Source organism: Meleagris gallopavo, chromosome 30 (genome assembly GCF_905368555.1).
Source record: "Meleagris gallopavo chromosome 30, MGAL_WU_HG_1.1, whole genome shotgun sequence".
Classification (NCBI taxonomy): domain Eukaryota; kingdom Metazoa; phylum Chordata; class Aves; order Galliformes; family Phasianidae; genus Meleagris; species Meleagris gallopavo.
The window spans coordinates 4,851,828-4,877,435 of NC_139433.1; the positions used below are offsets into that span (position 1 = coordinate 4,851,828).

General features: G+C 42.6%; 1 protein-coding gene across 4 annotated transcripts in view; it reads right to left on the reverse strand.

Moving 5' to 3' along the window:
- The window catches only part of KDM4B (lysine demethylase 4B), a 75,417-nt gene extending 55,412 nt beyond the window's left edge, over positions 1-20,005 (reverse strand). For 2 of the 4 annotated variants that reach the window (XM_031557158.2, XM_031557155.2), the window contains exons 1-5: positions 19,889-20,004; positions 16,361-16,523; positions 14,403-14,578; positions 13,054-13,168; positions 11,882-12,075 (exon numbers count right to left, since the gene is read on the reverse strand). In XM_031557158.2, coding sequence (XP_031413018.2) covers positions 11,882-12,075; positions 13,054-13,168; positions 14,403-14,578; positions 16,361-16,523; positions 19,889-19,911 — 671 coding nt within the window. In that variant the 5' untranslated portion in view covers positions 19,912-20,004. Of the gene's footprint in view, positions 1-11,881; positions 12,076-13,053; positions 13,169-14,402; positions 14,579-16,360; positions 16,524-19,888 lie in introns of all 4 variants that reach the window. The other 2 variants (XM_031557159.2, XM_085211591.1) reach the window with 2 other exon arrangements.
- Between the last annotated feature and the right edge of the window lie 5,603 nt (positions 20,006-25,608).

Below are 25,608 nucleotides of genomic sequence, written 5' to 3' on the forward strand. Positions count from 1 at the left end.
CAAAAGTCTCTCAAAGCTTCTGAGACCTTTACCTGCTACAGTTGTGAACACACATGGATTTTGTTAGTTCCAATGCCTTGCGTCCCCACCTCGCACGCCATACCCAGCATCTCCTCCACCAAAACAGAACAATTAAGCAACTACTAAATTACTAAGCCTCATGCATCTAATTTCTAGTAGAACTTGGGCATCACGGACATGAGATTCAGCTGCAAGGCTTCAAAAATGTCATTTCACTCTGATTCACATTAGAAGGTATGAAAGTTAATTTCACAGTGTCTGCACAAGGTCTGGCCAAACAGGGCTCACACAGTTTAACATGCTATAATTAGTGAAATAAGGAAAAGAAAGAAAAACTGAGCAGGACATTTAAAATATCTAAGAACATGTGTCATACAGGGAGTTAGTTACCTGTCTTCAAAGCAGATTTAGTTGTGCCAAAAATATCGACCCTTTGAAGATACAAATGCCAACCTACTCCCAGTGGTGATGAGCAGAATAAAGAGCTATTATTCCAATCTCTGTAAGACAAAGTTGTCTATAAATGCACAATCTGAGCTCTAGTCCTCAAAATCTTTAGTTCCCATGACTGCAACAGCGCTATCAAAGCCAATGAATAAATTAAAAATCTCTTAGTCTGTCAAGTACACTTATCGCCCAACAGAAGCCATTAAGAGCCACTACTACACGCTGGGGAGCCCCTCATCTGCAGTCCATATCCTGGTTCTAAGACGTAACGATTCAACAATTACAATGTGACATCTCCTAGTAGTAGAACTAGAGGGAATGGTTTCAAGCTACACCAGGGGAGATGTAGGCTGGACGTTAGGAAACACTACTTTTCTGAAAGAGTGGTCAAGCACCAGAATGGTCTGCCCAGGGAGGTGGTGGAGTCACCAACCCTGGAGGTGTCCAAGGAATGTTCGGAGTTTGTGTTGAAGGAAATAGTTTAGTGAGTACTATTGGTGAGAGCTGGATGGTTGGACTGGATGATCTTGAATGTCTTTTCCAACCTTCAGGATTCTGTTTTTCGGAGGACAGCACTGTCAGCTCCCTACCCTCTGTGGTCATCCCTTTCTCCCTCTCTGTTTGTTAAAAGACAGCAATCAACTCCCTTTCTTCTTCTCATTGGTATGCGAGGTTATCCAGCAGTGAATTTGCTTTAAGCATGCAGTTTCACTTCTTGCAATCGCCATTCAGAAAGAAAAAAAAAATCTCCAGCCTCCCTCATCCATCCCCTTCTCTTCTGGTTCCTTCGCATCAAGAATGTAAACACGTGCTGTAGAGATAAGATCTCGTACTGATCAGAGAGCTTCTTGTTCCTAGGAAAAAACCTTTATTGAGTGTCTGCAGTTTTATCTTTAATGGATCATTTTACAGGAGAATAGATGCTAGAATTCAGTATCTTTAACCAGCAATGTCAGTGATTCCAAATAATGACATTTTTATTGAAATACACATAGAAAGAAAGATAAACACAGAGTCTTCTGAGTATCTGCTCAAAAAGCCATAATAAGGAGTAAGTAGGTAATGACAGAACAAGATTACAAGCACACCAAATCAGCCCATCTTCTAAAGCTCAGAGAGAAATGAGCTCTGCAGACAGCTGCTCAAATGCAACCCTTTGGGAGCCTACACAGGAAGAAAATCAGGACAAGACCTGCTCAGAAATGGTCTGTCTAGCATATTTCCCATGATATGATCCCTTCTCCATCAGTATTGCTGTCTAATTATCAACTCTGCTGTCAACCACAATACAGAAAAATGACAAGTAGGTTTGCTCCTAACAGAACAGTACACAAGATGGGAAACCTCTTCCTTCCCTTAAGAAATTCAAATTCGTGTAATTACTCTCAAATTTATTGTCCAATAGCATTTGGCAGAATATTTATAGTCATTCTGTGCTTCAGACTGAACCCTTATGGATCAACTGTTGGAACAGTTAAAGCTAAATTGTGTCAATCATACAGGCTACCATGAGCTAGAGACAGATTTTCAAGAAACACACACTGGGCAGTAGATTTTTAAAATTCTGATTTTAATGCATACAAATTTTTAGGAGTGGCATTTGAGATACAGAATTTTTTCCATTAGGCAATTAACTAATATCACTTTTCTCACTTAGATTTCAATAAATGTAAGGTTTTTTTTCCACAACTAAAATGCAATTCTTAAATACTACTTCAAAAGAGAAGTTTACATATGAACAACCATCTGGTCTTGGAAAGACTACCAATATAACAGGCCAGTGAGCTTCGCAGCAACAAATGCAGGCGCAGAGCACGCGTTTACAAATCACAATGGAGTGGCACACATACAAAATAAACCCACAGTTTGCTACTTATGAGGTGAATGGGTAGTGGGAAGTGTTTTACTAAGAAAAAGTGTTTAGGAAAAAACATGATAAAATCTCTTATTTATATTGCTTTTGGTTAAGATAATTAGTATACAACTTAACGGTAATGAATGACTGCAATATGCATCCTCTTGCCATTCTTTGTTTTGAAGAACCTGTTCACATCAAATTTCTTTCCCAAAACTGGTAATCACATTATTAATTACTGGTTCCTTATATTGCTACAGTATCCAATACTAAAGGAAAAGCAAAAAATGCTCTTCAAAGACTTTACATTATAGAAAGATATCAACACAATTCAAGGAACAAGGGAGAAAAAAAAAGAAAAAAAAAAGATAACCAGAGACATCACAGATGTTCTCATCTTGCACCAAGCAGCCTGTGCGAGCTGCCTCCTCCTTCCTGAGCACTGCCTGCTGCTGTTCACTGCTTTTGGAAAAGGATGGGGAACTTCCTACAGCAGCCCAAACAGAATCTGCTCTTTAGAAACAGGTATCTTTGGATGGGGAAACCCCTTGTGCCAGAGATGCAATGCCTCTATACATGCTTTCCTTTCTGAGGGAAAAAATGTTCAGAAGATAAAATGATCCCTATTCATCAAACCACACTGTGGCTCCAGCAACATCCACGCTGAAGCAAGTGCCTCTGCACTAGCCAGCATCAAATTGGAAGTGCTACAGTTAAGGTCTGATAAAAATCAGTGATGCTTCATAAAGCTTCCTTTATTTCTTCTCCCAGATCCCCCCTGTTACACTGACTGTCCTCTTTGAAAAGAAGTGTCCAGAACCCCAGCACAGATTACTCCGAATATTAACTAATTACCAGCAACACAGCACCTCAAAAATGCAGAGTACTATTTAAGTGCTGTCATTGCTATAGGCTTCCGTTCTTTTAAACTATACCTGTACTGTACGTGGCATCACCCATCATCGGTTTTCTCTGCTGTGCAAAGGAAAAAAAATCCCTGGTGATGTCTGCCAATGTGTTAACAGAACGTGAATAAAGACAAAGCTCTGCAGCATCATGGTTGGCTCCTCCTCACCCAACCAACTCATTTTCAGGGCCATGCCAAGCCAGAATTTGCAAGCTCAGTCTCCCACAAGACTCAAGTCAGATCAGGCTGACAGAGTTACATGAAGCATGGAAGCACATCTCCCTCCCATCTAGTCTCAGCAGCAGAGCACACTGCTCAAACAGCTCAGTTATTAAAACCAATCTGTGATCCAGTCAGACTTCCAGTGATCTTCATTTCAAATCAGGCCTGAGCTTTGAGCAGACTCTTTCAAAACACAAGAATGACTTTCAGCAAAAGCCTTCTTGGATCAAAGGCATGTTTCCCTCAATCCAGACTGGGTCTACTGAGCTGCAATGAATTATTAGTGCTGGCGAAACCAGCCATACACATTGAACGCCGCATCAGAGGAGCAGGAGCCCACTTGAAGACACTGCTGCAAAGATAGGAATGAGATCACAGATCTGCACTGTCACCTTTCAAGATCATTATGGAAGGGTATAAAGACGAACCACAGATCAGAAGGATCTCCACTTTGCTACGTTCACTACAACCACTGGCAGATGGACTGCCCCAGTCTCGAAGAGTTTAATTTCAAGAAACAAATTGAATACACACAACGGAAACAGATACAAAATGCACAGATTGAAAAATAAAATGGCAGTGTACATACTAACATGTCTTCTGCAGCAGATTTAGGCAGGGATAAGGATGACAAATGGAAAGAGCAAAGGACTTCAGTTGGAGGGAGAAGGAAAAAAAAAAAACAAACATTGCAGAGCTGAGTGAAAGGAGAAGTACCATGCATACAAACAGCCCGAGGCTGAGGTCAGTGCACTCATTCTTACAGGGCAACAGTCCCTCTTCAGACAATTTCCACAGCTGATCCCATTGATCCAATAGTCCGGCCTGACCTTCACGGCATTTTTTCCTCAAAGTTAGATAACAGTGGGTGAAGACAGGCAACATGCAAGTCCAACCACCCCAGAATAGTGTGTCTCCTTTGCATCAGGAAAAATCACCTTTTAATAATCTACAACACAACAAAAATCCAAGTCTATTAAAAAGAAAAATTTCCACTACTCCAACTGCAAGCATCTGATTTGGAGGATAATCCCCTTAATACAAGCCAGAGCTCGTGATTCTTCATATAGTTTGGTTTGATGACTTAACTACATTAAAGCCAATCCAATCCCTACAATACACCAATCTCCTGAAATTTTATAGTAGATTATCAACGTGCACCACTCCTGCTTTCATGAGTTACATCATCCTTCAGCCAGAGCACCACCTGCAGGACACAGTCCTCTCAGGCCCGGAGGAAGCCTTGTTTAAGAATCACTAGCAGAGTGTGGCTCGTATTGATTAACTAATGACTGCGGTATATGAAGCTTGGAAGGCTGTATTAATAACTTGCCACGGCATTGCTCTCATTTATCAGTGAATCATAGGGGGATGTAATTCTGCACCTCAACGTATCACTCCTTTCACAAATCTCAGAGCAAATCAACATGCACACAGATTCTCATTCTAGAAATCCAGTTCCAAAGCAGCTTCTACCTCATGATTGTAGAACAGATAGCAGAGTGAAAAGCTGCTCTGCCTGGTTATACTTTATCTCACTTTCATTTTATTTCTTTTAACGAATATCACTGTTCTTTCCTCTATCCCTTTTTTTCAGTAGAAAATGGACTCACATTGCCAAATCTGCCTGAGAGTAAATGGTGTTGTTGTTAATCTATAAATCAACCATCACCATAAATTCTACTCTTTTTCACTCCAGAACTGCAAAGCTGTAAAACAGATTACATGGGATAGCAGAGGCTGGAAGGAAATTTGTGAGCTGAAAGGAACCCATCACTGCCAAATGGCCTTCCCTTGCCTTTCCTTTCTCCTCTACTCCCCCCCCAACAAGCCTATTAATCTCTACTGTCAAGAGTGGAACACACAAATAGGAAATGTGCACGGGCTTCAGAAGAAGGCAGCCTCATACACTTCCCATGGAAAGCTGATGCAGAACTTGGGGATCAAGCGGATGGGGAAGAAGGCTGCAAAAATATGGTACACAGAATTTGAAAAAAATAAAAATCAGATATCTATATACAGAGAGAGAGATGCATCTATCCTCTGTATGGAGCAAAATGAAAAGTCATAGCATAACAAATTCAGAGTCCTGAGTTCCCTCAAGGGCAAAGTCCCTACGTGATTCCTGCTAATCAACCTTTAAGAAACTCAAGGATCTCCAGGGTGCAAGGGTTACTGAGATCCTAATAATCAAGACTTCTAATCACATCTTATCAATTCAGTGATTCAGCTGCCTTGTGCAATGGCTCCCTGGGGGAATGTAACAGTGAGAAGGCAATAAACGATGCAAGGGACAAATGCCCTTCCCCCCTGCTGCTATACAACTCAGTATCAATCCAGCTGCTCTAAATGAGATTACACTGAGTTCACAACAAACTGCAACATATGTGAGAGTCTGTTAAAGCAGAGAGATGGTGCAGAATACCACACAGGGAAAATGGGGACAAGGACCCAGTATCCTGCACTGAAAATAAGGAATGATAAAACCTGAAGAGTTAAGCTCTGTGACTGTATTGGGTCATTTTATTTCCCCAAGACGGTTTTCCAGGGATCAACATTTTTTTTTTTATCCTGGGGGGAAAGACAGGACAAGATTTCTGACTAAGACAGCTGCAGCATTCCCTAAGACAATAATGAAAAATAAAATCAGCAGTAAGATCCTCAGCACTTGCGTGTTTGCAGCTGCTTTAGGATATGCTGTTAGCCAAGAAAAAAAAGGTCCCTCTCCTATCCACTCTCAGGGGAACAAACATGTTTTGCTTTACATCTCCCTATTATATCACTCTCAGAAAATGTGATGTTTCCCTGCTGACAGTGGCATCAGTAACATAATCCAAATTTACTAAAGTGTAGATGTTATAAGCAAGTCCTCCCATGAACAGAAGGACCTACCCGGCACAGGCAGCCCTCCAGAGAACCAGAGGAAAGAAAGCACCAATTAATTAATCAATCAAGTTTTTAGGTAATTCTACAGATCTTCAAGCAAATGGTGTTGGTACTTCTACAAGACAGAACTCTTAAAGTGGTCCTTAAAATGTAATTGTACGTGACCACTGCTTTTATCTTGTCATATTATTTTAAAATTCCTTTGGTAATTTGTCCTTAATTCTTCATGAACTGTTGATCTGGCAAAAGTCTGATATCTGATAGCAAGCAGATTAGGCATGACCTGTTTTCAATAGGGGAGTGCTTGGAGAGAAGACCATACGACCTCAAAGCTCAGCCCAGCTCCCTCTTTCAAGGAGAATTAAGCAGCCATCACAATCAGGAAAGAGAGACATTTTGTAAGAATCAGTTACCATCCTCAGTGTCACTGATTTAACATCCGCAGTTTCTAAGAAATAATACAGAGTAACATTCCATTAATACTTACAAAAATATATCTAACATTGCTGCTATATGGCAAAATTAGTCACAAAGTATCTGAGCAATGGAACCTGCACTGTTCACCACTCTGTAGAGTTAGTAGTGACTCTGCTGGTTTGGCAGTATCAGATTATTTTGTTCCTCCAAATGTGATTATTACTGCTACAGCAATTCAGGAGTGTAAAACAATAACCTGTATGTAACACAGGAAGAGAACCCACATAAATGATATGCAAGACCATAATTTATACCAGGAGAGAGCATGTACGTGCACTCACTATTTTACAGAGATGAAATGATGGCAGAGTACTTCAGTGTTTAAAAATATGCTTTTGAAATTCCAAGGGCTGAGATGCATACATTCCTCAGTAAAATGCTGTAATAAACATGAAGTATTAAGACTTGGCATTCAGTTTCGTTGCTTCTGTCACTATAAAAAAAAATCAGTCCTCTGTTAGCATCTCTTGACAATATGCTCAATTTTAGATCTCAGCATATGAAAGTATAAGGTAATTATATATAATATGTATAATTGATACAGTAAAAACTCCTACCACAACAGGTTTAATACAGGGCTGCAAAATGAGATGCATTCAAACTTTTGGGAAAAAAAAAAAACAACAGAAGAAAACAGACCATGAAAAGGTTGTAATTGAGCTACTAATGTGAGAGGAACATTTCTTTATATTTTGAGGAACATGCAAGCAACAGACTCAGTCTGGCAGCTCCCTGCCTGAGAAACTTAAAATGAAGTTACACAACAAATTTATGGTACATTTGATGGACAGTGCCCACAACTTCCAGATTACCTCTTTAATCTAATCTGACTTATTTTCTAGTTAAATCAACAGCAGTGTGACTACACTGTAGACCAGATGCATATACCCTCGAAGGAGTGCAACAAAGAAGAGGATCAACTTCAAAAAGAGGCAGCATAGGCAACTTCACAGCAGCAGTTACACTGGTTAATGACAACAGAGCTTGTTCCTCTTGTTAGGAGGCAAAATTTAAGAAATAAATACAATGCAATCTACAAACTGAATCATTTCATGAGACTGGAAGAAGGAAAAAAGCTTTATTCCATTACCCCCTCAGCTTTCCCCCATCACTAGATGACCCTTCATTACTCAAGCGCTTCACTTAGCGGTGAACACTATTTTAACCTGCATCCCTAGTGACACAACACTGAGAGCTCATTTTGCTACTGTCTGTTCCACTCAGTTTATGGCACAGGAATAGTGCAAGAAAGTGCTGGCAGCAGGATTTCTCTGCAGTGAAAGAAACATATTAATCAAGGAATTGTATGGCCATGCAGCTGCTTCTTGGGTTGTACAAAGAAGCCATCTTCAGTTGCTGAAACAAAAACATTTATCTTAATTCTGATTCCAGTCCCAAAAGCTCCTGTTTTGCAAGAGGTATAATCTAGAATTCAAAAGACAGAAATAAAAGATCCATGCAAAATAACACTTCAGTACCTATCTTCTCAGATCTACAAATAGAGCGATTCCTCCTTCAGATTCTCTCTGTCACTGTGGTGGCTTCTCATGATCTGACCGTATCCAGGCCTCTATAAGTCACTTCGACCTCTTCCATAGAAAACAAACGTGATCATTCTTGCCAAGCTCACTTGAATGAGGCCTGGGAAGCACCTTCAAATGGCCCAAATCCTCTCTCACCTTACACTTATACAATGAAATACACAACAAAACAGCACTGGTGGCCTCTCACCATTCCTGCTCACTATTCGGCAAAGTAGGGTTTTGGTTACACGGCTCGAATTAAAATAGCCTGAGATAATTTATAAGAGATATGAAGAAAGAGTTATGCTTTCAACAGGCAATTTGGGAGTAAAATACTACCAATATGCAAAAATCTTTGACAACCAAACAATAACTGTCTCTTATTATAGAGCTCAACCCCAAACGGGTAGACTCCATAACTCTCCACACTTCTGCTATCCCCTGAGGTGTTTCTAAGATGATCACTGTCAGAATCAGAGTCTATAAAACAGATGAAGGAAGCTGGGAAGATTTCTACCGAGTAGTGCCAGGAAAAAAAAAAAAAAAAAAAAAAAACCCACGAACATTTCAACCATCCCTGAGATAAGCCAGGCTGCACCACTGGCATTTAGTCACTGCAGTCCAAGAGCTCCCCCACCTGACCTTTGGGATCACTGCAATCATATCCAGAAAATCAGCATTTGCTTCCATGGATGCAAAGTTACATGTCTGCTCAAAGAGGTATTCAGATTTACCCCTCAGAAACCAACACTTCTTCACAGAAAAGCTTAAGAACTTATTAACAGAAATAGTCAGGGTGAAGAAGAAGAAAGAAATGACTTGGGCAAGTGGCATACTCTTGCCTCACGCTTAAGGGAACAAGATAAAGGCCTTCCAAACCAGCAGTGGCATCCTGCCACAATACATCTATTTTTGCATTACGCAGTTACATAGATAAGAAGCTCACTTGAACAGGAAACATGGTCAAACCTCAAAATCCTCATTTCTTCCCTACTGCATAAGGTTTACACAGTAAGTTACCAGAAAAAGACCTATACAACTACAGAACAACTGCTTAGGTCCCCCTCATTCCCTTTCAAGCATGGTAAAAATATCTTTTCCTTTTTATTATTCTCCTAAACCAGGTTCAGAGCATATTCTTGCTTTGACTTCTAACCAGAAAGACCTGAGCTCCTTTCAAGTAGACTGTACGATCTATCTTCTCCATTTGTAAGTATTTGCAGCTGAATTCTTCAACAGCTGAAAATCTTCTTAGAGGAACAATCAGGTGTTCCCCTAGCGTGTCCCCAAATTCCTTAACAGGATTAGATAGAAATAAAAGCTACTGAGAACTTTTAAGATCTGGTATTTGTCAGACACAATTTTCCATCTACAGTTTTTAGTTCTTTCTTATTCTTACTCTCTTCATATACACCATGCTACACGCAGGTGTTTGGGGATTTCCTTTTTGAAGGGTTTCTTTGTTTTTCTGTCATGCAATCTGTATTTTCCACAAGAAAGAAAATGAACATACATAAGAACATAAGGAAAAGCCACTGTTTAGAACAGCTTCATATAGTAAGTTTATCATCCTTATGATAGACACAATATGTTGGCACCCAAATGTTGTTCACATTACTCAAAACAAACACCAACAATAATGACATAGAACACAGAAAGGGTTGTTAAGCACTGGAATAGGCTGCCCAGGGAGGTGGTTGAGTCATAATCCCTGAATGTGTTTAAAAACCATTTGGATGTGGTGCTTAGGGACATGATTTAGCAGTGGGCTGTGAGAGTTAAGGTAATATGGTTAGGTTGCAGTTGGACTTGATGATCTTTAAGGTCTTTTCTAATCTGAGGAATTCAATTCTATGACGTGAAGTTCCTAAGTTTTATACAGTTTTAGTTCAGGCCACAAATGCTAAATGAAATATACACTGAGTATCTGTTTTCTAAATTTTGCTCAAAGTGTGAGCGTTTATTTGTTACTAAGCTGTTTACTAAGCTGTAAAGGCATTAGTTTCATGTTGGAGAGAGCTTTTCTTTTCAAAGTAACCTGTTCTTATTTCTGCTTCTTGAAAGAGAGAACCCTCTATTGCAGGATCGAACAAAAAGTGAGCAGAAGACAGGCCAGGCAGATCTCATAACACACAGGCATGGAAGGAGTGGCTAGAGGCAGATATGACCACACCATACTCATGCAAACCTCAGGCCAGCTGCTTGTACAACTCTCAGAGCAGTTAACTCTTGAGTGCTGAAACAGACACTGCAAAGTGGTGCACCTTGCTGATGGTCACTGCAGTGCCTGGGCAAAGAAAAGTGGTTCTTGTGTGCTCGTGGCACCACCTACTGGAGATGAGTATCAAACTCTGATCTAACTGCTTCTGAAAGATGTACTAAAAAATTGAAAATCTAAGATGAAAGCATGCTCCATTTCATTCAAAATCCAAGTTTCTTGACATCCAACTTGCTTAACAGAGGTAACATAAGTGATTCTGCAAAATCCTTGTACATCTAACTGCCTGAACAAAGGAGACTAAGAATCACAAATGCTGGCAAAACAAATTTTCTGACATGTTGGAAAAGATTTTTAAAGGGCACATTTATAGCTGAATGCTTCAAGTCCAGCCCCTTTTTCCACCCTTTTTCAAGACTGTAGAAGAACATTATATCCATTTATCACAGGATCTTCATTGTTGGTAGCTTTTATATGCCTGCAGGCACTAACAACCTGGAGATACACAGTGACACTGGGGACTCATATTACAGAGAGCTGTGAGAATCTTGTCTGCCAGCGCCAGAGCATAATGACAGCAGTTTCACACTGACATTTGTGTGCAAATTAGAGCTTAAATGTCAATATTTATTAGTCACATCAAGATCTTCAGCAAAGCTCTTCTGTGTTAACTAAGTCTCTCTGGTTATATTTTTAAACAAGAGGCTTTAGAAAAAAAAAAAAAAAAAACTGGTTCTTGCTAACTTGCTCCAGATCTGCTTGCTTCTTAATTTCATCCTTATCTATTAATTGCTTTTATGGAAAGTTATTTCCAACCAGTTTATGTATCAGCAGTGTTGAAAAATGCTTATCATCATTCTAAGAATTGACCACAAAATACTTCGACCTACCTTGTCTCTGGTGCTGAAAGTATATTTATAAACTTAAAAAAAATGGAACTTTTAAAGTAACTGAAATCCCCTACCAACAAAACAACGCAAGAACAACACTACTGAATTATTTCAAAAGCATCCACATATTCCTATCATCATTTGCTCTCCTGTGCATTAGCTTCCAAAAATGTGTCAAATGTTAAAATCTGTTTTTAATCATAATGTCAACAAGCCTTCCTAATTCTGCTGTTAGGTTGCCAAGCAAATCAGCCAGAAAGAAAGTAAAATTGTTTTCAAATGTAGAGAAGGGGGGGGGGGGGGGGGGGGGGGGGGGAAATGAGTGAGAGATTTGGTAGGCCTGATGGAATTAGGTGTGAAAAAAAGGACTTTACATGGTCTCTAAGTACAACAAGGCAATGGTATGCAGCTACTGCCTATCAGGATATCACTTACCAGGATTTTGGCTCTCCAAAATGCAAGTAGTTGATACTGTAGAGATCCATGTCTTCTGTATGCCAAGCAAACGTTGTCTTCCACATCCCAAAATAGAGGTAGGGAGTGTTTACACCTTCTATAATAATACCACACTCATGTTCCACCATGTCTAACAGGGTGTTCAGATTGCCAATATTCCATTCTTCCACATCCTATAATTCAAAGTAAATGTTTTGTACTAGAGCACATCAGGACTTGGTACAGCACAGCAACAGCCTACAGCTTCCTTTTGGTGCCTTACCATGTGGATATCCTAGTGCTATTCTGAAGGTCCATTTATTTGCATTAATTTAATTCTACCTTTTTCCAGAAGCTTTACCATTAACTTTCATCAATAATCACGAAAAGGATGCATTACTATTACTTTTGGTAAAGGGGTTGATTACTAGCTTCTCACTAACTGTGTTCTCTGAAGAGGCACTTTAACTCTGTGGTACTCTACCATTCATTAACTGATCTATTAATAAATATGAGATAAACTAAGGGTAAAATATGCTTCTCTCAGTGACATTCCATTCCGATGTTCTTCACCTGATGAGTATGTATAAGCAGATCAGAACCACTAGACTGAAATGTGGCCTATGGGGCAGAGGCCTCTACATGAGCTCAGTGCTTCAGATAAAGAATAGGGAAGCTGGTTTAGTAATTACCAGTATTTATCAGAAAGAAAAAAAAAAAAAGCAATAATAGGAAGTGTTCTAAAACTGGCTATTGGCTTTCTCTACTTCAATAAAGAATAGAAAAAAAACTGATAAAAGTCTTTAACCTTGCAATTGTCTACAGAGTATTACTATCTCCAAAAGCAAACCACCTCCTTTCATATCCCTTCTCTGGTGTGCTTAACATGCAGGTAAGTAGCTAATATGTATGCAAGCAATCCCAGCTCCATGCTGCTTTCTGGAGTAACTGCTAGAAAGCGAAACAAACTGCTTGATCTTTAAACTTTCTATATCAAACTAAAAACAAAACAAAACAAACAAAACAAAAAAAACAGGCAGGAGAGAAAGAACTGAAGAAAGGTAGCAGCTGTAAATGGAGATGAAAAGAAGTGCAGAGTGCCTTCGAAGCAAATTCTAAATCACTGTTCCCTAATAGGTTCAGCAAAAGCATTAATGAGGAGTCTCACTTACTGTGTCATACAGAGAGCCACTGATATCAGCCCCATAAATTGGTGAGACAAAAGTGAGATTCTTCCAGTACTTGCGCTCCAAGTCTTCAAAATCTTGATGGCGTGGTGTACAATATCTGAGAAGAACACAGAAGAGGTAAGGCTGCAAGAAGCCCTACAGCACTCTCACTGCAGACAGACAAATGGCTGACAAGAAGAGTGCATTTCTCAGCACTGTGGACACCTGCTAACACTCCTACTAGTCAGCATCAGAAGAAACTATAGTTTAGGCAGCAGATTATATACAGCAATCAGTAAAATTGTACATGCTTTTATCGTATCTTCCACTTCATTATCTCAAGGCAATGTACAAATAATCAGCAAATTATCTAATTTACTGATTTACACTTACATTGTATGAAAGTGTAAAAAATTCAGTAAGAAAAAAAAGGCAAAGAAAAAAATAAATCGGATTAAAATTATGTTGCAATGCATGTACAGCAAAGCACAAAACACAAGCGTTTTTGTTTCCAGTCCTGCAACCTATGCTTTTAAACCTCTTCTCTCTTCATCTCCTATTGCCCATGAAGATAAGTTAACATTCAAAGCAGACACACTCAAGAGGTTGCTGAAGATGTATTACATTTTTAATTCCATTCAAATTCATCACATTTACTGCCTTTTAAATCTTTCTACAAAACCTCTTAGTGCATACTGACAAACAGGATGAGCACTTATGTGAAGCATCAAATCCTCATCCTAGCAACGCATGAGATGAAGTTATTAGTTTGCTGAACACAGGTAAAGCACTCTTATAGGCTGTGTTAGCAATATTTCAAATATTTCAAAGTTGACTGCATGTTGTCAGTAACGCTTGAGTTAAAACTTGAAATATTCCAGACTCTGGGAAAATGACTCTAGAAGAATGATGCAACCGCAGCTTGTATCGGTCAGCTTGTCCCAGTTAACTGAAGTGGTTTGCAACATTCCCAGGCTCTTCAGAAGACATTCAGACACTCATGTTTGTACCTGAGCACTGAAACATATTTTCCAGAATAACAATTAACAGACTGGGAGCTCTCCTTGGAGTCTTAAGCCATTGTTTTCAGGCATAGCCTTAGTCAGATGCTGACTTCAAAGAATCTTTCTATACCAACTTTGAGAAAAGGATCAAAGATGCACACCAAAAGCCATGAAGTTATCTACTGGTTTGAAATTCTGGAGGTCAATTATCAAGAAAACGTTGTTTCCTTCAAAATGCTTCCTATTTAACATGGCTGGTTGTATTTTCTTTCCAGCTTATTGTCAGAAGGACAGACTTACTGCACTACTCTTCCTCTCACAATGTAAGCACACTTAACACTGACATACTTCTCACTATTAGCCAGACGCCGGTACTCTCCCACAGTCATGGGTTTCTTCTGTATATTGTACTGGGTGAATAATCCTGACTGGCCAGTAACCACCTGCTGAATGGGAGCTGGGATAACCATATCATCTATGTCATCATAGGTTTTTCGGGGCTTCCACTCCTTGGGAGGAATCACCTGGAAATAAAAACACCAAGATCTTCAAAAAAGGCAAACAATTCCCACTGAGTTAAACAAGTTTAAACAGAAGGTATTTCATCCCGCTGCTATATGTTACCTGATAACAGCAGCATCTCAAATAACCAACAAATTCTTCCACATCAGTCTACATTACTACTCCATCTAGAAGACCAGAAACATTAAAGGGGGAGGATGTTGTTTTTGCTTTGTTTGTTTTTTAAACTAGGAAGGCTCACAATCACAAATTATATCATAGAATCATGGCAAGGTTTGGATTGGAAGGGAACCTGAAAGACCACCAGTCCCAAAGCATGTCATGTGCAGGGATACCTTCTACTAGATCCTGTTCCATTATTCCTGTGGGTGTTTCTGGATTACAGAGACACATCTGTGAACATCCAGTGTGCAAGTGAAATGAATATATATAATATAGATTATATTATATATTATATAGACATGAAAATATATATATATTAAAATAAAAAATAAAATCTACAGTCTAATTTGGTGGAAGAATTTACCAAAAACAAAAACACAAAAAACCCACCCAAAACATTATGGGAATGTGAAGTCAGTGATTTTTGAAGCCATGGCTCCTTTAGGATATGATGAGCTTTACTGCTATAACATGGCTCTAATTGGTAGCTGCAATAAATTCAACACAGAAATTAACTTGAAATGCTGAGATTTACTCCTACGGGAAGTCATTTCTCTATAACACCAACAACTTTTATTAAAATACCTCAGCCAATCCACGAAACATAATTGCCAGTACACTTGAGTGGACAAGGAAACATTTCACAGACAGCCTTTTATCAATACTTTGCTCTACTTATGACTGAAATAAAAACAGTAATTGACCTTTTTTAAAAGAAATCACTATTATTTCACACCTAAAAGCTTTACTTCTCTGTTGTGCTTTATTACATTCTGCTAAATACCACGTTTAACAACTACTTTGTCAGAACAAATGCTCTCTCAGCTATGGAGCAACATGACACTACCACAGAAACAATCCTTCTAGACAGTTAGCTGTTTTTCTTTCCCAAGCAGCATGTCATATGCTTCATATGTCACGTACTGAGATTTTAAAGTATCACATGAAGTGTTCTCATAACGTTTCATCGGCTTCAATGTAAAGACATGGATAGGAAGGAAGGCTGGAAAGAGGTTTCAGAGCTTGCTGCAAGGTTTTCAGGCGCTTTTGGGGAACACACACCTACGTGACACATTTACAGGTCTAGATTCAAGTTAGCACAAGGTAGTTGCTTAGGGCATAAAAAAAGCTAATAGTGAGAAGTCTGCACCTATACATATAGATGTGACTTCAGACCCCCTTCCCTATCCACTCCTAAGCAGACCTGAAAAAAAACAAAAAAACAAAAAAAACCTATCTTTTACCCAACAATCTGAGGAAGCTAAAAACCTCACAGCTCCTTGAGGACCTTGGCCACCATCGTCGGTATTTTCAGCAATAGACTTGGGACACAGCAGTACCCTTAACCCATCTCTGAGAATGTTTTTGTTTCCCCAATGGGGGTCAGAAATATACATACTTTAACTAAACACTTATTCCACTCTTGTGAAAAGCCCATAACATCTTTGCCTCTATTTTATTGATAAATCAAAATGCAGAGATTGGAAATACAACTTTAAAAAACTTGACTACACAAAAGAACACTACGTCTGAGTGACACCACTGCTCAGGTGCCTTGGCAAAAGAGCCTCAGGAAGGCATTCTTCAGAAAGCTTTTAACTCCCAGAACTGGGTGAACTCACCTTGGCAAGCCCTGCTCGGTGAGCTCCTTGTGATTCAATGTAAGCAACGTATTTCCCAAAGTCCCGAAACTCCTCAAGAGTGGGACGAAAGGTCATAATCTTACAGCCAGGGTTCTGTGGACTTGGGTTTTCAGACCCCATATTTTCAGGAGGATGGCAGTACCTAAGCAGTGAAAACAAAACAGGAGGAAAAAAAAAGAATAATTAATCATTATTTTCTTTCTACATGCTTTAATGAATTTCATAGAAAGGTAGCAATATTTGGGATTTCTCTCTCCTCCCACTCTCCAAGTAAGTATTTATAAGCAGAAAACTCTAACATGCATATGAAGGATTTCTGATCAAAAACCCAATATGTCTATTTGTTTGCAGGGATCTAAGAAGAGTGAAGTATCAGCAAACTTCACAAGGTTTTCTCGCATTTCACTACTGTTTTCTGTCTAGGCATTCAAAGCTGCAATATGTGACAGAACTCATTTCTAAAACAGCTGCCATCACAGTGCTGACTTCTCACTTCCATACAGGAGAATGCCACACTAATGTGAGTGTATTTATAATTGTGTAACCAAACCTACACTTGAGCAGACCAGAGGAAATGACTGCGTTAGGAATACGACAGGAACACCAGTATCACTTGAGAGTTCAACTACTGCCTAAATATATCTCATAGACTTAACGCTGACCCCTTCCATTCATCATCTGAAACTGTGCCTCACCAGAACAGCAGACAAGAACAACAAACTCCTCCCTACCTTCAGCATATGTCAGTGCACGCATGGAACTAGCTGTCCCTCAAAGCTTCCCATCTGAACACTTCTATATTTAGATTCAACAAAAATAAAAAAAATAACTCACAAGCTCTGGAAAATGTATTATCCACTATTTCCTCTGTTGTTTTTTTTTCCCCATGCTAGGCTACATAAAACATTACAACAGGATCTTTTTTAAAATGTGATGTCATTACACGTTGTTTGCATTTACACAAAGAAAATTAAGTGCCAGGCAATTCATTAAAAAAAAAAAAGTGTAACTTCAAAGTGCCTTTCAATATGAAAAGCCAAATTGTTCAATTACTTCAAAATTGAAAAAAAGAACCCGAAGCAACTCAGGATGAAATCACCATTCTGAAAACAGGTTTTCATAGGGCTATCCTAGAAACTTAGAATGCAAACAGTAAGTTTCAGTGGCAGTTCAGTTGCAGCAGCTCCAGTCGGAGTGGATCCAGCGCAGCAGGGGGGCACGGCGGGGCTTTCCCCAGGAGCAGCCACACTCAAAATCAACTGCCAGCATCACAAGTGGGGTTGAATTTAAATCGACTTCGACCTAATGAAAAAGTATTCCAGATCCTACTAAAAGTACTCTTTGTGTTAGCAAAAAGAGAGACGGGCTGCCATATCGTGGCTTTAAATCAGTGAGCAGGGAACACATCTATTTCTCCAGAGCTCATCCCGCAATTACCAAAAACAGCACAGACACAGCACCCAGCTCTCCAGAGACACTAAGGTTTCCTTTACGATTCTAATGGGGTAAAACACTTTTCCTTTCAGAGCCAAATGAACCCATTTGTCTTGGTAGGCAATGGGGCGATCATGAGCCAGCAGCGTGCCTTGTGGCCAAGGCAGCCAATGGCTCCCTGTAGCACATTGCACAGAGGGAGCCAGCAGGCAGGGAGCTTCTCCTCCCCTCTGCTCCGGGGAAGGGCAGCTGGAGCACGGACCCAGCGCTGGGCTGCCCAGATCCAGGCAGACAGGGAACGGCTGCAGAGACGGTGGGGGCCTGAAGCACCTCCTGATGGGGACGGGCTGAGAGCCCTGGGGCTGTTCACCCGGGGAAGGGAAGGTGGGAGGGATCCGATCAGTGCTGATCAATATGTGAAGGGCGGGGGTCAGGAGGATGGGGCCGGGCTCTGCTCTGTGCTGCTCAGCGCCGGGACGAGGGGCACCGCGCACAGACTGGAGCCCGGGGAGTTCCATGTGGGCGTGAGGAAGAACTTCTGTGCTGTGAGGGTGGCACAGGGAGGTGGGGTCTCCTTCCTGGAGATGTTCTGATCGCCCTGGGTGCTCTTCTGTGCAGCTGCTGTAGGGAACTGCTTTGAGGGGCTCCAGAGTCCCCTTCCTGACCACTACAGTTCTGCAGGGGTTGGAATCAAAACCTTTCTAGGCAAAACCCTTCACTCCTCACCTCAAGAGCCAGGAACAACCACATTTCTAGCAGAAATCACAGTCCTCTGTTCCCTTGAATCATAGAATCCTTAGAGTTGGAAGGGAATTCTGAAGGCCACCTAGTCCAACTCCCCTGCAATGAACAGGAACACCACAGCTCCATCAGGTTGCCCAGGGCCTGACCCAGCCTCACCTTGAAAGCCTCCAGGGATGGGGTACCATCCACACCACTAGGCAATCCATTCTAGCACCTCACCACCCTCGCTGTGTAAGACTTTTTTTCCTTATATCTAAGCTGAATCTACACTCCTTGAGCTTGAAGCTATTTCCCCTTCTTCTATCACCACAGACCCTGTTAAAGAGTCAGTCCTATTCTTTCCTGTAGCTCCCCTTTAGATACTGAAAAGCCACTATCAGGTCACCTCAGAGCCTTCTCTTCTCCAGACTGAACAACTCCAGCTCTCAGCCTGACCTCAAGGACAGGTGTTCCATTCCATGGATCATTTTTGTGGCCCTCTTCTGGACACGCTCTAACAGCTCCACATCTTTCCTGTAGTGAGAACTCCATATCTGGATGCAGTACTCCAGGTGAGGCCTCACCAGCACAGAGTAGAGGGGCAAGCTCTACCAATCACTTCCATCTTCAGTGCAGCCCTGCCTGAAGAAATTCCCAATCCTGCCATACAGAAAGGATTTTGCTACACTTTGTGGTCTATATTTTAGAAAAAGAAACATCTAATGCATTTGTGCACAAGCAATTTAGTACACAAGTGTTTTACAGAAACATAAAAATAGGAACCAGCACCTCCTATCCCTGATGGAAGGCCTCTTGGTCAACTGGCACCCAGCTCAGGGCAGCCATAATTAATTGTGCGTTATTGAAGAAAGCACTGTCCACAAGGAAATACAGAAGAAAAGTGAGCACTGGAGACGTGGGACATGTAGAGATGCCATCCCCAAATCTGTGTTCAAATGCAGTCGCACTGAAAACACTTCTGCTATTTTTAAAGCAGGAGCAGAAGTGCCACAGGCACTGGCGCAGCCGGGCCGGTGTGTCTGGCCCAGAGAGAAAAACCCAAGCTCCTTCCTGAGCAGAACCTGCGCCAATGCCATCTGCTTCATGGATGCCTTTCAGTATTTGCAGTGTTACCCACAGTCAGGAACAGAAAAAAGGGGGAAATAAATAAATAAATAAAGAACTGAGTGCCAACAGAGAGCACAAAACACGTGCTGCAACGGGCAATGCTCTGGCAGCAGCATCACACCCTGCCGCAGGAAAAAGAACCACAACCATCAAAATTAAGCTGAACAAACAAGGTGGCTGGGCATGGCTAGAAGAGAGAGGAAGTTTCGCAGCAGTACCAACCTGGATAGCCACCAAGCCCCCATCAGTGGCCATTTGTTCTTCTCCTCTGCCAAATGCCGTGGTACCACAGAACGCGATGAGGGGGAGTTGACGCAGCGCAGTGACAAGGGTAGGACTCCTACGGCAGCAAGGCAAAGCCACCTCACTGAGCCACAGTCCCATCAGGAGACAAAAAAAGCATTTCAATCCTCTGAACCACTTAAGAAAAAAAACTTAAGTGATAAAACTTCTTCAGAAGGCACAGTTATAACAAGTTCCCCTCCTAGAACACAGTCCCTATTCCCAAACAGCAGAGCTGTTATCACCTGCATAAGCTGGAGTTTGTACATGCCCCAAAACAAACTGAGGGTGACTGGAGTTCTGCAGCCAAATTGCTCTTTTATTACAGAACGCTGAACCTACTGATTCTCAACCTAATCAGTGCAGACAACAAACTTTGGTACACTTGTAGTACCAGTAAATCTGCTGTTACCAGCTGAGAAGTTCTACAACTCAGTACACTATGTAAGAGCAGGGAATTATGCAGCCTTGTAGGAAACCATCTAAGATAAACACTCCAAAACAAGGCAGGAAAAGTTCCAGATATTGAGGGGGGAAAAAAATAAAAAACACACACACACACACATATATATATATCTCAGCAGCTTGCTCAATGTCTTCTCTGGGTAAGGCAGAATTTCAACAAATTAGCTGCTTAGAATACTGCTCTAATTAATATGTTTCTATTTTGCCAACATACAATCAAAAACTTGGTTGCTTTTTTTTTTTGGCACAAGGTGCTAATAGGTTCAGCATGGAGTGAGTGTGACACACTGACCCAGATTCTGAGCTTAGGAGCAGCTGCACCACCAGGAACTGATCTCCAGGAAGAGATGGAGCAGAAGGCAGAGTAGGAAAGCAGCTGAGCAGCAGCACTTCAACAAGAACACCCATCCTCAGCTGCACTGTAAGTAACTTTACATGGTCATTTTCACACAGAGAAGGGAAAAAAAGAAATAGACTCCAAGCACACACTTCACATCTATTTTGAAATTGTGACTCAAAGGAGTGAAAGTTTAGAACCTAAATTTGAGCAGAGCTGGGAAGAAAAAAAGGTACTTTAAGGCAGTGTTCGACAATTCAATCTGTCCTAGCTCAAGCTCAGTTCTCCCCTCTCAAAGCTGCAAATCCAAACCTTAACTCACACCATAGCCAAAGCAGCACTGCTCGTTTTGCCAACACAGAACTGGAAACAAATGTGGCAAACTTCAATCACATAAACCGCTTATCCACAACAGCAAACCACAGAGGTCCACCAAAACCTTCCCCACTGCTCTGAACACTCATCAGAAACTGTAAAGGAACATCAGAATTCCTCAGGAAAGCACCTGAACACCCCAACTTCCAACGTCCTCTTCTCAGGCTGGATTTCAAATACAGTATTTTTGCCAAATGGCTTAGGAAACAACCGAACAATCTTATGCATTTCAAGAAATTCTTTTGAAACAGAAAGGAAGCTAAGCATGAAAAAGTAAATGAAGACTGCAAGCCATTTCTGCCCTGGTTGAGGCATACAAAGACTAAAGATCTTATACAAAATAACAGAAAGTAATGCACAAGTAGCACAAATCCATTCTCCTGTGCCAGCAGCCATTCAGTAAGAATGTAATGGAGGAACTCTTAAGGTATGAAAGAAAACAGTTCGCTGAATGAAACAGAAATACTTTAATAATTAAGCCATGGTAGTTAGTGACTATACCCATAACCTATGACAAGGACATACTCAGTCCAAAAGAAAGCTAAAAATATTGCTAAGTAGTGATCTATTTACTGAAAAACATAGAAAAGGGAAAAAATAACCCTCATGCCACAATGACTTCATACAGATAATACCATCACAATGTTCATATTGCCAAACAATACCTCCATACAATGACAACACTATTGCCAATATTCTCCAATAGCCAGAGGTTTCAGCGTGCCATCAGCGACAAACCAACCTTTGATTCCTACACAGATGACAAACAATCATTTCAAGCAGCGCCTTGCACAGTCACGGAGTATGCTGACGGCATCCAAATCCACAGATCCCTTGCTGGCAGTGACATATTCTACCATCATCCATCTTTGAAGTTAACAGATGCTGTATGGCAAGTAACACTGCATACAGCACAGTGCACGGCCAGTCACAGGCCCTGCACATCCATTTCAACAGCACAAAATATCATAAAGTGAGTCAGAAGGAATGAGAAATCTCTAGTATGTACTTCTCTATGTTGCCTGGAAGAAATTAAAAGTTTTTAATTTGCCTAACTGCAAAGAGATTTTCACGATGTGTTATGCGATATCTAGGTAAGCAACAAGTCAGTGCTGTTATTTCTAAGCACGAACTTTCCTGCTCATCAAAACAAGATGTAAATTCTGAACATTAACTATACTTATTGAATGACAACAGACTGTTTATTGTATTAGAGCTGGGCACTCCGAAAGAAAACAAAAATACATCACTTGATAAGCATACAAAGAAATATACAGCCAACATGCTCACCCAGTGGGGCCGGACAAACTGGTTTTCCCAACCCATATAAAATTTCTTGATTCCTGTTACATAAAACCAACTCCAAGTTGCCCACATTTGAGAATTTACAAAGTCCACTGTCTGCAGATCTGTAAAGCAAATCCTTCTGCTTCATCTTATAAATGGCAAGGCCAATTGTATCACTGGAAGTAGTTGTCAGTACGTTTTGCTCTAACAGTAGCCAAGTTCCAAACACCAAGGAGCAGTTTGGGGTAATTGTCTGCCTGAGACCAACAATCAGCGCTGTCTACAGCAAATAAGTGCTATTTTCCCTGAAAGAGTCTTTTGTTATCAACTTCTCACCAAAAGCTGATGAAACTTCTTACACATGTGAAGTCTTTAAGTATAAATATATGCTACTTAATACAGTTAATACTTAAACATATGTCAAACTTGGAACAGCAGATCTGCACAAAAGCTCTTTTATTTCACCCGCATGTTCTAATCTGCTGCAACTAATTTCTGGCATACAAGACCATGCCCATGCTGCTCTCACTAGGTTGGTTATGTGAACTATCTCCTTTCAGGGAACTAAAAAGAAGAATTAACAACTCATTACTGAGGACTGGACAAGACATTCCTGGCAATGGAAGTTTCAGTGTATCATCCACAAACAGTTGCCCTGCAGCAAAGAAGCAAGCGGTACCACCTACATACACTGCGCACAGGAGCAACTCCCACCACTTCTAAGATGAAAATAACAGATCTCTTCCGGCTCTGTAAGAGCCCTGTCTCCCTGTCTCAACCTTCTCTATTTATTACAGGGGAAGTGGAGAACTAGGATCTTACTGTCACAGAACCAATTACCCACACGTACTCCAGCAGTCGTTTCATGTAATTGCTGAAAGATAACTGTAAGTTTTAAACTCTAATCCTAAGAGCCCCAGTGATTGCAGTGCTTCTAACAGAACAGTAGAAATACAAGGAAATAAGCATAAACCTCAAAAACAGAGATGTCCCTAAGAAAGAAGTGATTTACTATGTGTGAAGAGAGAAAAAAAAGAAATCATTGTTAGGTTTCCAAGGGACAGAGTTCCTGAAAACTCACTTCTTCTGGTTAAAGGAAAGTAACTATAGAAAGGTCTAACTTGCTGTAACACAATGGGTTACTTATGTTGCCCAGCCAAAAAGAACCTGGTCACACACCAAAACCCAGTATTTTTGGTCTCAGGAATGCAAGAACACTTGGTATCCCTGAGAAGCACCCATTCCCTACCTCAGCTTTCCTAAAGAGGTAGGGAAGTTAGAGAGCATACATAAAAGTAGACCTGAGCTGGAATTTAACCCTGCAAAACAAATCAGTTTAAAGGAGTTTTGCTACAATATATCCAGCTCCAACACAGCCATCAGTCCCATCTTACAGAACCAAAGGCAGTATAGAAGGAAAACCTCAGTGCCACCTTCAGATAATTTCCTGAACGGTTTCACCTTTCACTGCATACATCACAAAAGAACAGAACCTCACACCTCACCCAGGTTCTATCTATTTCTTAAAGAGAAAATTAAACATACGGCAGCCATGCAGCCAAGGGCCGGGGGAGGTCAGCAGTGTGACAGCAGCAGAGCGGCCCATGGCGCTGCTTCGTGCCGCTGCGCGAGAGGGAGGAGGAACGGAGCGCAGCGATGCCGGCGGGGATGGCCGCGCATCAACACGGGCGTATTTACACCGAGAGGGGAGGAAAGCCCGCTTTCGGCCCCAGAATTTGACAGTCTCTAGAAGTTAAATGAATTATTGGAAAGATAAAAATAAAACACGCGGCGTCGCGCCGCAGCTCTCCGCTGCCCGCCGGGCTCCGCACGCACCGCCCCACCATCGCGGCGCGCAGCCATCGGCAGCGCCGGGCCGGGCTGCGGCCTGAGCCCCGCGGGGACAAAGCAGCGGGCCGGGAGGCGTGGGCCAGGCCCAGGGCCGCATCCCGCGGGGCCGGGCCGAGAGGAGGAGGAGGAGGAGGAGGAGGACGACGACGACGAGGAGGCGCGGCACGCCGCCGCCCGGAAGCGAAAGGCAGAGCTGGGCCCGCGACGAGCAGGGGAGGGGCTGCACGCGGGGAAGGGACCGGGAACGGAGGAGAAGGGCAGAGGGCCGGAGCGCGGCGCCCCGAGGGGCAGCGCTGAGGCGCAGGGGGCTCCGAGCGCCGCGGGCCCGGGGGCGGAGCCGTAGGCGGCGGCGGCGGCAGAAGAAGGCCCCGCGCGGCGGGCGGCGGTACCTGAGCCGCGGGCGGTCCCCTCGAAGGCGGCGGCCCCCAGCTGCCGTCAGCGCAGAGCCCGAGCGGCCCGGCGACGGGCAGAGCGGAAGGGGGGCGGCAAAAGAGCGCTTTGCTCTGGGCCAGCACCTGCCGCCCGCCTCCTCGCCACGCGCATTGGCTGAAGCCGGCTCCACCTTCACCCCGATTGGGCGAGGCGCCGGTGAACGACGGCGCCTACGGCCCGTGGAGTTACCGGACAGCGAACAACAAGGGGAACGTGAGCAGCGATTGGAGGACAGCTCCGACGGACGGCCCGCCCGCCAGCAGGCTGATCAGCCCGTGGCTTTCCCGTCACTCAGCGGCTTCCCGCCAATAGGAAGCAGCAACGGGAAGACCCTCAGCTGCTATTGGGCGAAAGAGGGCTACGGCAGCCGTCAATAGGCGGAACGGGCTGCCGGTCAGTACGTCGCTGGCCTGCGCTCCGGCGGGGGCGAGGGGCGGCGAGTACGTGAGGAGCCGCACAGCAGCGCGCGGAGAGGGGGGGCGCTGCGGTCGACCTGCGCCAATGGAGGACGGGGAGGGGCCGCCCTCCCGCTCCCCTCCCCCCCCCCCCCCCCCCCGGCGGGCCGCGCTGCCTCAGGCCCGAAGCGGGCCGTGAGGGGTCCTCTGCCCCGGGCACTGTACTCTCGGGGGTGGTCTCACCGTGAGGTACAGCTGAGGCCCTTGTGCGCTCTCCTTTCAAGCTCCTCCCTGTGGTGCCCATCAGAAGAAATCGTCAGTAGTAATACCGCTGTAGTAGAGGTGTTAAAAATAGCATACATTGCATTTCAAGGTAGCCACCTTGCCATAAAAGGCTCTGGGCACTCACCTGCGCACGCCCGTTGGGCCACAAAGGAGGTGCTTGAAAACAGCCGTGGCTACGCTCCACACCTCTCACCTAAGCTGAAAGGCAGAACCCCAGAGGGCTCAAACCTGGG